The 13837-nt window shown below is 34.3% G+C and overlaps 1 protein-coding gene across 1 annotated transcript in view; it reads right to left on the reverse strand.

Moving 5' to 3' along the window:
- Positions 1 to 275: 275 nt before the first annotated feature.
- Positions 276 to 13837, reverse strand: part of LOC150082704 (techylectin-5A-like) — a 44740-nt gene continuing 31178 nt past the window's right edge. Inside the window, exons 5-6 of the mRNA XM_090377574.1 lie at positions 5323 to 5487; positions 276 to 686 (exon numbers count right to left, since the gene is read on the reverse strand). Coding sequence (XP_090233700.1) covers positions 397 to 686; positions 5323 to 5487 — 455 coding nt within the window. The 3' untranslated portion in view covers positions 276 to 396. The remainder of the gene's footprint in view (positions 687 to 5322; positions 5488 to 13837) is intronic.

Below are 13837 nucleotides of genomic sequence, written 5' to 3' on the forward strand. Positions count from 1 at the left end.
CTAAGAGTAAATTTATTTTTAAAATAACTTTAAATCACTGTTATTCTAAAAAAAAAAGTACACTTAGAATATATGGCATATTAAAGAAATAGGTAACATATTCATGTCTTCATTTTTAATTTTTTATATCTTGTTAAAAATTTCAAATATATAGTGACAGCATACTTCATGAGCCTTTTCTCAAAGGAAAATCACAGGGGTAAAAATGGAGATAAATAAATTTTTATTCATGTTTGAATGCTTTCTACAATACATTTATTTTATAATTTACTCATAAAGTCACTTTCACTCATTTGTTGATTTCAAACAAATCTGATTATGTTTAAGATGAGAATGACATCATTGTAGGTGATTTGAAGTTGCGCTGAGATGGTGTTAGTATCCACTGGTTGTCTTTTACCGAGGCATGATATGGTGATTCGAAGAAAGTTTAATGAAATTTGTAGATCTTATCTTCATTTCTGTAAATGGGAGTGAATAATTATATCCTCTCCATGCACGCCATTCAATTCCATCGGCAAATGTTGCATGATAACCATTTAGATACTGTCCATTCAAGTTGGACTCGTGACATTTGTTGTACCACCATGCACCTTTATACTGCTCTGCACAGTTGCCGCCATCATTGTCATTATCCCTATCTTTTGTTGAAAATGGCATTTGGTGATGTGAGGTAAAAGAATCGCCTGAAAAAGAAATAATTATATTTGCTATGGTATACATAGTAAATTTTAATCTAAATATTTTTAGATACGTACGCATGTACATTCATTACCCTATTATACTATTTGCATAATTAAATAGAAAAATAATGAGAATAAATAAAAATAGGCAATTGATATCAGAGGGTATTAAAGCAGTCAACCCTGAATGTTGTTGTTAACATACAAGGTGAGCGAAAAATTCAGGATGCACTTTCAGTTCTTTGGAAATCATTTAAGTATTAGCCATATAATGCTAGGAAGCAACAGTCTTTTGCTGTACTTGCCAAAAAAAATAAAATAATAAAGTAAGCAAAAAATAATGTTATGTTTCTATCCTCACATAGGTAACAATCCAACTGACTTGATGCATAAAACCATTATAATAGAAACCAAATTTGGCGTCTGAAAATGATGTCCTTTAGCTTAAATTGTATGAAAGCATGTCTTGGTATGTTTTGTAATTTTTTTAACGGAACATACATTCAGATGTGTCACATTCTTTAGTTTTCACTTTTGTCGGTTCTACAGTACAAGGTTTCTTGGAATAGATGAGCTGTTTTAAATAGCCCCATAGAAAAAAAAAAATCTGTTGACTTGGACTGTCATTTAATAGGGCACCTGATTCACTTGTTTGGTAATTTTTCATTTATGAATTTCCTAAAATTGAGAGAATAACGTTCATTACCATCCTGCATAAAAAGGCCTTTTCCTTCAATTTTAGTAAAAGCAAAATTTTGTAACATTGATAAAATAGTTTATGAGGTAATGTTTCTATTGGAAAAAATAAAATCATCCAATGATCACCTCAATAAACTTCAGCCAAATAGTAACTTCTGGAGGGGCTAATTCCTTTTCAGATTGGATACTAGGGTTCTCAGTGGCTTGATCAAGTTTTCACTTATGTTTATTGATCTTGAAAATTGTCTCACACAAGTTCAGTGAGCAAATTAACTGTCTTGTCAGTGGCTTGATAAACATAGTTTTCACTTATGTTCACTGATCTTGAAAATTGTCTCACACCACACAACTTCAATGAGCAAATTAACTGTCTTGTGGATTTGGGGGGGGGGGGTGATCTAGAGCTTGCTTAGCACATATAGCATTATCTTCTGTTGAAATGAATATAGTGTTCTGATTCTAGTGAGATTTAATAACACTCGTATTTTCAAAATGCTTATGGTAATTCTCATTAGTTTTTATCACACTCAAAAATTTGTAAAATATTTTCCTACAAAAATTCTTAGGTTATTTTAGCTGGGATGCATATAAATGACCTATTGTATTTTAAATGACCTTTTTCTCACCTTGCTAATTAATATTGATGTAAATAAAATGACAGTATAGAGCAAAAAAAATCTGAAGATAAAAGTAAACAAATATTGAAGAATAGAAAGGGATGGGGAAGATATAATTGTTGATAAATTTTATAGAAGGTGTAATTAAATGATAAAATTTAAATTGATTTTTAAATTACTAAATGAAAATTTATCATTTAATTATACCTTCTATAATAAATTTATTCTCCCCTTTTCTCTTCCTCAGTATTCATTTACTTTTGTTCTTTGCTTAACAATATCATTTTATTTGCATCATGGCTAAAATATACACTATATGTGTATATCTACTATGTACATAGCAGTTATATAGTGTACATGCACACAGACCTATACAAGATGTTCTTCAAAATAATGAAGAAACTTTAGAAGGTGATAGGCATGTATCAATTCTCAAATATTACAGAGATAAAAGCATTTCAGTTTTTAAATTTGAACCCCCCCCCCCCACATGTATACCTGAATTGGTATTATCCTAATTGCTGCATTGGTGGTGGTAGCATATAACAAAATTCACAGATGAGGAATGTACTTGGATATTCAAGGCTGCACATAGAGGTTGTGGTGGCAGCTATTTTGCATCTTTTATCAAAATGTTTTTGATCAATTGTTTTTGTGATGAAGAAGACGAAAAAAATTGACATTTTGAAAGGTGAGAAACTATCTATTTGTGTAAAAATATATGTGTAATTAGATTGTAAATGCATTGACAATAAATAAGCATGTGCTTTTAATCCAAGCTTAGGATTTCACACTTGGCATATATGGTAGATTTATTGTAGGGCAAGATAAAATTAAGCTGTCATAATATCTAAATTAAAGTGATAACATTTCTGAATTTTTTATTGGATTCTGTCTTCGTCAAACTAGCAGTTGTATTTGTATTACTGATAATCAGTTTTGAAATTTAATCTTTAATATTGTGATGATTATTATTTTTAGAAATATGATAGTTTATTTTTTAATCATTTAAAAATTTGATAATTAACAAATTTCAAATTGATCATTAATGATATGAATCTAATCCCTGACTGACGACAGAATTCAATTAGGAATTCAAAAAAACTGCCATTTAATTTCTGATTTACCAGTAAATCTAATTTAAATTTCTTATGATGAAATTTTTTTCTTTTTAAAACTAAATAGTATTGCCACAATTTCTATTTACCCAGTTTTCAGTAACAAGTACATTGTATACATGTGCACATAACATTTTGAACTCTAAATCATGTTGATTAACAACCTGTTGAAGTTTTGACTACCATTTTGGGGAATGTGTGTAGAGTAAATATGTATATACTAATGGTGTCCTTTAGCTTAATTGTATGAAAGCAATAATCAATGATATACCACATACAGGTCTGGAAGCCTCATTTTAGAAAGGATATGGATCTATTGGGATGGGTGCAGAGAAGAGCAACAAGGTTAGTCAGGGACACAAAGGGCTACCCTTACCAAGAAAGATTTCAGTTTGGTAAACTACAGTGTCTGGATTACACACCTGCAAGAATACCTGATTGAAGTGTTTAAAGCTTTAAGTGGATTGAAAAATTAAATGCTGATGACACTCTTTTTTGAAAAACACATATAAGGAGACAAGTTTAAATTGAAAACAGATGGTTGCAGGATAGACAATCAACATGCAAAAATTCTTTCAGCAGGAGAAAGATTGATTGTTGGAACAAATTTCCACGTAGTGTTTTGAAAGTGGGTTGTCTGAATAAATTAAGGAAGAATTAGGTAAAATATTAGAGGGATTGACAGCTGGGGTAGCTAACTTCTATAAATAGCATGTGAAAAGGAGATCCATTAGCAGATAATCAGTCGTATATTTTTTGAGGGACAAGTGCAGAAATCTACTGACTCCACTATTTATCCCTTCATCAGACAGTTAAATGAAGATGAAATTAGAAGTGAATGTTTCCCTTAAGAATATCTCCCTTATTCCCACTTCACATACTTCTGTCTCTATGCCACTGTTCCAGGAAATGCTTGTATGCAGACTCATTACACAAAGCATTTGTTTCCTTGCATCGCCTTGACCTTATATCTCTGCACTCTTCTCTAATGAGAAATGAAAACTGCTGTGCTGTTTACATAGCAGATTCCCTACAAACTTCAAGAACTAATGGAAGCCATTATGAACATAAATTCCAATTAAGTGAGATAGGCTAAATTCATATCTTCATAAACATGCACAGACACATAAATGCCTGCTTGCATGCATGTGGGCATTGTTTTGAATTTCTTTTGTAAAGGTTTGTACAAAGGTTTGTATAAAAATATTTTCTTATATTTCTCTTTTATTCTCAGTGTGTTCATTTTAAATTAAAGTTTTATAGGGGTAGTGACTGCAGTTTACCTTAACTGCAGTCACTATTTCTTCAGAGGTAGCAGCTGTGATGTGTCATCTTTCAGTTTTTTTACTGGTATATGGATTATCCTTATAGACATTGTCCTTCATGAATCCCCAAAGGAAGTAGTCATAGGAATTCAGCTCCAGCAAGCATGGCCAAAACAGTCCAGTCCCATATTATCTAAGATATCAATTACAGATGATCCTGTCATTAAAATCTTCATTTAGGAAATGAAGAATCACGTGATCTTGCCAAGCCTTGTCAGGAAAATGTGCATTCCATGTTTCCTGTGACCAGATTTTACTTTAAAATCTCATTGCACTGTAAAAAACCACCAATTTAAGAAAATCTTTTCATATGTATAAAACATGCTGCTGCTGAGTAGCATACTCCATCTTACAGAAGTCTTCTGATAAGGTGCATCACCAACCAGTGAAAAAATAAACTAGTACATTTTACATGTTTAATGACACCAAACTTGCCAAGCCCAGTCCAATATATCAAAAAATAACAGAATCCAATCTTACTAAGTGTAGAGTGGATTATGTTTTCTTACTTCAAACTTTATTGATGTCTTGATGTCTTTGTATTTCTGCTATCAAACAAAATAAATGCATAACAAAATACTTAAAAACCACAATACAAAGATACATAGCACTAGATTGCTGCAGTAAGCATATTGGTAATTTTTGAAAATTGATTATGTATTAGTAAAAAACAAACACTGTCTGCAACATTTACAAATGCGTGTAATCTTATGGGAAAGTTGTGTGAAGTGTTTGAACTAACCTAATATCTAATTGTAAAAATTCATGAGAAAAGTATTGTTATAAGCAGCTACAGTACATGGGGTTTATTAGGGTTACAAAGAACACGAAAAACATTCTCACAAATATAAATGCCCTTGTGGTGCTCACTATAGCTTACCTGCATTTCCTTTGTAATTGCTAACATGAAGTTGATAATCCTGATCCTCACTCTCTATCCAGAAGCTATCATAAACAGCATAGCGATAATTTCCATCTAAATCCTTTAAGTCAAATCGTATAGAACAAGCCTTTTGATTGGTTAGAGCAAAAATATTATCATTGCCTGTAAATAAATTTTATAAATGTACAATTTATATTAATGACAATGTTGAAAGATACTGATATTTAGCTTAAAAAAGAAATTAAGTTTTGGAGATTTCCCAGAGCAATGAGTAATTTTTATATAATCCAATGAGCCAAAACATTATGACCACCTACCTAATATGACGTTGGTCTTCCACATGCAGCCAAAACAGCTCATACCCAGCGAGGCATGGACGCTACAATATTTCTAAATGTGTCTTGTGGTATCTGGTACCAACACATACCCAGCAGATCCTTTAACTCCCGTAAGGTCCCTGGTTGAGATGCCGCAGATTGGAGTTGCTGTTCCAACACAAACCAAGGTGCTTGATGTCTGTGGAATTTGGAGGCCACGGCAATACCTGGAAGTCTTCCTCGTGTTCTGTGAACCAGTCTCAAACAATCTGGGCGGTGTGGCATGGCACATTATCCTGCTGAAAGATGGCACTGCACCACCAGAAGGGAAGACCATTGCCATGAAAGGGTGTACCTGGTCAGCAATGATGTTTAGGTAGGTGGTGGTAGATGTCAGTGTCCAGCACATGGATGACTGGACCAAGCGTATCCCAGCAGAACATTGCCCAAAGCATGACACTGCTGCCACCAGCTTATTTTCGTCCCATGGTGCATCCAGGCGTCATCACTTCCCCGGGTAAACGATGCACACATACCCAGCCGTCCACATGGTACAACAGGAAACATGATTCATCAGACCAGACGACCTTCCAATCACTCAAGGTCAAGTTTCTATGCTTTGTGCCCATTTTAGGCACTTGCCAATGAACTGTGGTTAGCATGGGCACTCAGTGGCATGTGGCTACGCAGTCTCATTTGATGTACTATGTATGTTGTAACACATTACTACCATCACCAGCATTCCAATTGCTGGCTATTTGCACCACAGTTGCCCTTCTGTTGCCACATACCATCAGGAGAGTTCACCCACCTTGAGTATCGATGAGCTGTGGTCTTCCAACACCTCGTCGGCAGTTCATGGGCTTCCCCTTCTTGGACCACTTTTGGTAGGTACTAACTACGGCTGTGAGCACCCCACCAGCCATGCCGTTTCAGATATGCTCTGACCCAGTCATCTGGCCATTACAATTTGGCCTTTGTCAAACTTGCGTAAGTCTGCTGCTTTTCCCATTTGAAAAACAAGAGTAACAGAGCTGAGTATCATGTGTTTTATACCGTGTCCTGACCCGCACCGTAGTTCACCTGCAGTTGCTTCGAATTGCACAACGACTCACTGGTCATAATGTTTTGGCTCATCGGTGTATGTGTATATATACACAAAGTGCTTTTTTTTGTGGTGGTACGCAACAGTACGATGTACCGGCACCTTTATTAACAGTGACGTGTGACATTTGGATGCAGTGTACTTTGAAATGTGTAATATTCCATAAATTTTTTTCATATGTTTATCTACTATTCAAATAAGCTTAAAATTATTTAACTTAATTTACATTTTTCACTGTCTATTGTTAAGATATTTTCTATATAAAACTGTATAACCATTTTTATAATTCTGAATTACTCAGTTGGACCTCTGTTTAATTATTTTGAATTCCCCTTCGAAGTTGCATTTAAAATAGTTTCCGTTGAGCAAGAAAATTTTCATATAGCGAACGGATTAGGAGAGAATTAACTCAGTATGCCCTGTTTGAACTTCTGGCCTTTAGACAATTAGTGCTGCTGCACGAATTAAGAGAGCTGGAGGGATTACCATTCTACAACTTAGTGGTATCTGGTAAAAACTATCCGACTACCTGCCCCACATACGGAGAAGTTGTGCTGGTCTGCAGTGAGCACACAGAATAGTAACATATATTACTTCTCTGTGAGTGAGCAGATCAAGGCGTATTCCCAATGGGTTCTGGTCTACCTACTGCAGTGGTGTCTAAGCATTTCCTATACAGGGGCCATATTCAAAAAAATTCAGTTAGATTTCTTTAGTGTTACATTTTCCATATCTTGTTGCATGTAAAAGTAAAATTGAAAATATTCGAAAATTTTATTAAGTACAATACACAATTACATTTACTGAACAAAACATTTAATGAGATTTTTTTTGATAATTAACAAAATTTAAAATGCTGTTTTAGTTCACTTTCTGGGCGGGCCGTAGGTTGGACACCTTTGTGAATCAACTGTAAGCACCCCGTTCAAGAATTAGAAAAGTGATTTTCTTTTACCCCGACAAATAATCTGTTGTTTCACAGAAGTGCGTTATCCACATTTTTCCGTAAATTTTCCCTATCTCTGTTTACACGGTCACAGTACCTGAATATCCGAATGACACTGACATTTTGGTCAGTTTCAAAAAAAAGAAAAAAGATACAATTTAAATTTAAGAACTAGTGACAATACTGATGATGAGAGAAGGAAAATGAGGACAACTAAGGTATTAAACCTAAGCATGAATTGTTGGCATTTGGTGAAAATGAAGTTAGAAAATTGTCAATTAGGTTACAGTTAAATGCAATTCGTGGATTTAAGGGATACCTAATTGAAAAGATGGTTTTGGAAGAATTGTAGAATTTGATGGACACTCAGAGTATGATACCAATTTCATCAATTGAATGTGAACGAGGATTTTCACAAATGAATCGGATTGTCAGCCCAACCAGAGCTTCGTTGATGACAAAAACAGTTTCTTCACTACTCTTTCTTAAAATTGTATGCCCACCGCTGACCCACTTCAATCCAGCAAAATATGTCTATTCATGGCTGCTTTGGAATTGTCATTCAGCAACCGACACACAAAGAGGAAGAAAAGAAGTTAGCATAGGGTGTCAGATGAAAACAATAAAAATTTATTCTACAATAACTATTATAAAATTATTTTTACTTATTTTTAGGGGCCATAGTCTAACCAAGGACCCTTAAAATGTCACTCGGTTGTCTGCCTGTCCATCCGTCTGTCACAGCATTGTATCTCTGGAACCACTCAACCTATTTTGACTTGAATGTCAATTCAAGTGGAATGGAGGGGGGTTAAATGTGTGGTGATAGAAATGTTGACAACCTATAGCTACACCATTGGAAAGAGCTCAACAAGTACGTTTAAAATATAATTTTAAAATTAAAAATGGCAGCACCAGACAGGAAAATGTGAGTAATTTTCATGTCCCCCTCTATTTCCGTAGCTAATGGAGCTAAAAATTTAAAAATCACATTAGCTATGCATCATTCAATGCTTATCAAGAGAAAACTATTCCGATTGAAATCTATCATTTATAATTAAATGATAAATTAGTTAGAATTAAAAAATTAGGATTAAAAATTAGTTAAAATTAAAAAACCAATTTTTTATTGCACTTCGATAGCGCGCTTCTTTGTACTAAGTAACTCTCCTTTTGGTGATAGAAAGGTTGCTAAATAGTTAGTTAATAATTCTATAAAGGTCATTTATAAATTTTGGGACCAGAAGTATTTTTAACAATTTTCAAAGCTGGAGTTGTCCCGGCAAGGAGATACTCAGACAGCCAGTGTTGAGGCGTTAGTGGTGGAGAGGCGCCTGCACAGTCTTGCACAGCCCTCACCTGCCAGTCGCTTCTCCCCCGAGACTTTAATCGCGTCTCCAGGAAGAAGTCAGAGTCGCTTCTCCCACCTTTGGCATTCACAACAACTGGAAAGACTCAAATAGGCAACGTTTTCGTTATTTCCTAAGTTTTAGGCCAAGCTGGGGTGCTAGAAACTTTTTTCCAGTTACCATAAAGCTCTATTTGAGATACTACACTAACGACCTGAATGCCCGACACTCAGTAGTTGACCGATTTATTTACTTATTTTTCTATATATACTTGAATAATTAATTTATACTTAATAGACTGTGTTAATATACTAAATTTGTTCTTATTCCAAAAACATTACTACGAAAGTAACAATATCAGGAAAAAAATTTTAGAGTACTTTTAATATTCTTTTAATTTTCAATTTTTCCTGGTAGCAAAGAAAAAGTACCGGCACCTATTTTTTTACAAAAAAAAAACAGTGTGTATATATACATATAGATATCAAATTACTAAAGTGTATAACTGTGATATTATAATTATTAAAGCAAGAACAGGCATTTTATATTATAATATTAACCAATCGGATTAATGCCATCAGCGATAGAACATTACATCCATAGTTAAATATATGCAGTAATTAAATAATGTTAAAATGTAGAGGCCATCCTGTAGTTTAAAAATCGATGCAATTCATGAACCAACCGGACCCTAGGCAACAATGGTTAAACATAAATATTAAATTCAATAAAACATATACATAATACGCCGTCCATGGGAAAAGATACTTTGCAAGGGACTTTGTCGAGAGCTAAAGCCCTACAAAATACAAAACCCATGGCTGACTGAGCCACCAGTTTCTGTTGTCATCTGCCTGTATAACTAGGACAAAAGAAGTCCATAATAACCCGTAGGATAGGTATAAAATAAAATAGAAATAATAATAGAAATTAATCTAATAAAAATTAAGTAGCTTAACTGTAATTTTGCAGAATACAGACCGATAGCTGAAACAAAATAGTAAATAAGCAATACTGAGAACCAAATAATCTGCTAAACATAATAAGTTAAATTAGGTAACGAAAGGAGAACGGAGAGAAGGCTAGTTAAAGTAATAGTACCTCAATCCCCCTCGAATTACTCTAATAGTTCATGAGGTATGAAAAAAGGAATAAGATAGTTAAAAGGAAAAGTGTTTATACGATTATACATCGGATATTACCGGGAGCCTAACTTCCCGACCCTATAAGAAAGGGATCCTGGTATGGTAAGAAGAGTCGGTAAAAGATAGTAATATATATCGAATAATGGAACACCGGAATGGCTAATTCCTAATATAAAATTCTAAACGCCAAATAGGCAAAATTCGTAGTGAAAATGTTAGGGTTATGTGGAGTAGGATATACCCATGGTGCAAACACAAAGGTAATACAGCATTAAACAGCACACGTATATACACATAGGTGAAGACAGCGCCACCTCAGATGTGCCAAGCAGCTACAAAAATGCAATAACTAGATAAATGGATAGGAAACGCCCTCTATCGTGGTGAAAGCAGAAAGCAGAACCAATTAAGTTCTCAGTAGTAGAAGAGGAAAGCAATTAATTCCTACTGTAGTAACACATGTAGGTACGACTTTTTCAATGAGTGTAAGCTATATATGTCGTGTTACTACAGCAGTACCTACTGTGTATATACATAGGCTATGTAGAAACCGTTACTCGTAACAGATACCGATGTAATAAACCAAATTCCAAGATTCCGATAATTATAAATCCAAAAACCAAAGATTACAATACATATATATTCAATGTTAAAGCTGCCTAACAGCTGCTATAGTTTCCAAAAGGTTTATGTTATCGTGGTATTTATTAAGGGCTATAGACATGGCTGTATACATATTCTTCATAATAAAATTATGCGGGAAACCGTTACCTACTAATTTTTGTTTGAGGTCGATAATATCGCTTGTATTGTTGCAAATTTTTATCCTTCTGATACATTGGGAAACTATAATGTTTTTATGGATACGTATAGGGATATTAGTAAACCAACTAGTTAGGTCTATAGATTTGAACTTAAATTCGCTGCGTTTGTCATATACCTTAGCATATAAATAATTATTATTTATATGTATGTCTATATCCAGATAGGTAGCTTTATTAGTACCGTTCTTGTTAGTAACCTCTAGAACCAATTCCTGTGGGTAATATTTAGTAGCTTCTGCATGAATTAATCACAATTAGGTCGTCAATATATCTATACATGATAATATCTTTACTGAAATTATTTTCAAAATGGTGTAAATACAGGTTAGCAATTAGGCAAGAGCTACACGCCCCCATAGCAATGCCTGTATGCTGTATGAAAACATTGCTACCGTTATAGATGTAACTATTAGATCAGCAAAGATTTAATAAATTATCCCAGTAATTGCGTTGGCAAGGTAAGATATTACTATAATCTGTGTAATATTTTTTTTTTAAAACTAAATTTAAACGATCATGTGGAATGCTAGTAAATAAGTTTTTAAAATCAAAAGTGCTAATATATTTGATGTTATGTTTATTACCTTTCAAGAATTCTAAAATTGGGCTATTGTTATTAATAATTCTAGTAAAGTCCAATGTATTAAAAATGATGCTTAGCAGGTCAACTACCTTTTTATGTGGGACTTTAGCATAGCTATTCCTACATGATGTTATAAATCTGAAACTTATAGGCGATTTTGTGAAACTTGGTTATACCTTATAAATAAGGGAAGTTGGTGTTGTAGTTATTCAGTTTTAACTTTTTTTGTATGGCTAGTAGCTTTTTAGTGATAGTGCCAAGGTTACTATTTATTCTAGTGTACGTAGTACTGCTATTTAGTTCGTTTTGTAATAGTGTGGCATAGAATTTTTTGCATATGAAACTGTAATTGTTAGCGGCCTTGTCTACAGTGGTTATGATAAAATTAGCTTGTAATTTCTTTAACTGCTGTTTGATTTTGTGTAGATCAAATATTTTAATAGTCCGATTGGTATTATGGGTCATATGTATATACTGATTAAAGTCAGTATGTGTAAGTACCAACCATTTATAGAAAGCCTCTAGTGGTAAATTATGTTTATAGGCTAGTTTTAAGCAGAATTGCATAAGGTCCGAATGTAACTGTTTGGTAATTTTATTAGCATTAGGTCTATATTTAAAACCATACGATAGTAATAAACGCAGTTCGGAGTCAGGAACCAAATTAAGGTCTCCCGTAATAACATGTTTATGGTGCGTATCCACATAATCGTGGTATTGTGGTAAGTGGCAGTTGCATATGGCCTCCTTGTAGCCATTATCTAAGTTACAGGCTAGCTGTTTATAGTTATATAAGCCCAAAAGGTTTATTATACTTAAACCTGGTTACTATATTCTTATTTTTAACATGTAGATCATTTATGTGTTTATTGATAATGTCATTAAAAGGTAAGCTATCAAATATAATATTACCGATTTTAATAATTATATAAATGTTAGAGATAGCTGGTTTATTACCCAAGCGATACTGAAGATATCCTTGAGTAAGTGGTCTAAATGTTGGTTACGGTGTAGATAAGTCCAGTTGATTTTTACCAAAGCTTTAAGTTTACTGTGCTTAAGGCCGAATACGATATCATGTATGTATTTGATATATATAATAGGTTCATCCCATGATTCAATAACTTCAGTAAACCTGCCTAAAATATACTTAGTGTGTGTTTTATTGTTATTATTAGTATTAATATTATTGGAGGTACATTTCTTTCTAAGTGCAGGTTTAGATGCTGGTCTTTTTGGCCATATGAAAAAGTTTATAAACACAGGTATCCATGTTGCTATTGTTATAATTATGTCCGTTGAAAATGCTGTTGAGGCCATAGGGGTAGAGAGTTTTAAATTTTAAGATATTGAAATTTTCTCGTTCAATTCTAATAGCATTAGCATTAGCATTAGTAGAGGCATTTGATGCAAGAAAGCAAGCTTATGCAGCATCAGCCAAAAAAAAAAAAAAAAAAAAAACCACTTCCACTTCACCCCTCTGTTCGTTCAAAATACCTGTCCAGCTGAGCCTTAAACTTATTTAGGCTATCAACCTCCACCACAAGGGATGGAAGTCTGTTCCACCAACCAACCACCCGCTGGCTAAAGGCAAATTTCCGCACGTCTATCCTACATCTGTCTTTCCTCAATTTGAATTTATGCCCTCTCAGGTGATTATTCTGAGCTAGAGGAAGAATCCCATCAGCATTGAGCATGCTTAAACCATTCAAGGCTTTATACACCTCTATCAGATCACCTCGCTGGTGCCTAGTCTCCAGACACTGTAATTTGCAAAACTTAAGCCTTTCTTCGTAAGAGCACCCCTTTGTTCCATTCACTAATCTTGTTGCCCTTCTCTGTACTCGTTCCAGCAGCTCTACATCCTTCTTGAAATGAGGCCTCCAGACCTGTATACAGTACTCTAGGTGTGGCCTGACCATCGCCTTATACAATGGAATAATCACCTCCTTATCCCTGCTGGAAAAATTCCTGTATATCATTGACAATACTCCATGAGCTACTCTTGCAGCCCGTCTGCACTGCTCAGAGAACTTCATATCTGCCTGCACAACCACCCCCAAGTCCCTTTCATTCTCTACCACTGTCAGTGTTGTACCATAGAGTTGATACGTTGCTCTGGGGTTGCTGTTTCCCATGTGTAGTACTTTACATTTGTCAATGTTAAACTTCATTTGCCACCTCTCAGCCCATCTGCTCAACCTTTCCAGATCCTGTTGCAGAAGCATAGTGTCAGTAGTGTC

This window comes from Mastigoproctus giganteus, chromosome 7, assembly GCF_048544385.1.
Source record: "Mastigoproctus giganteus isolate SK-2022 chromosome 7, ASM4854438v1, whole genome shotgun sequence".
Lineage (NCBI taxonomy): Eukaryota > Metazoa > Arthropoda > Arachnida > Uropygi > Thelyphonidae > Mastigoproctus > Mastigoproctus giganteus.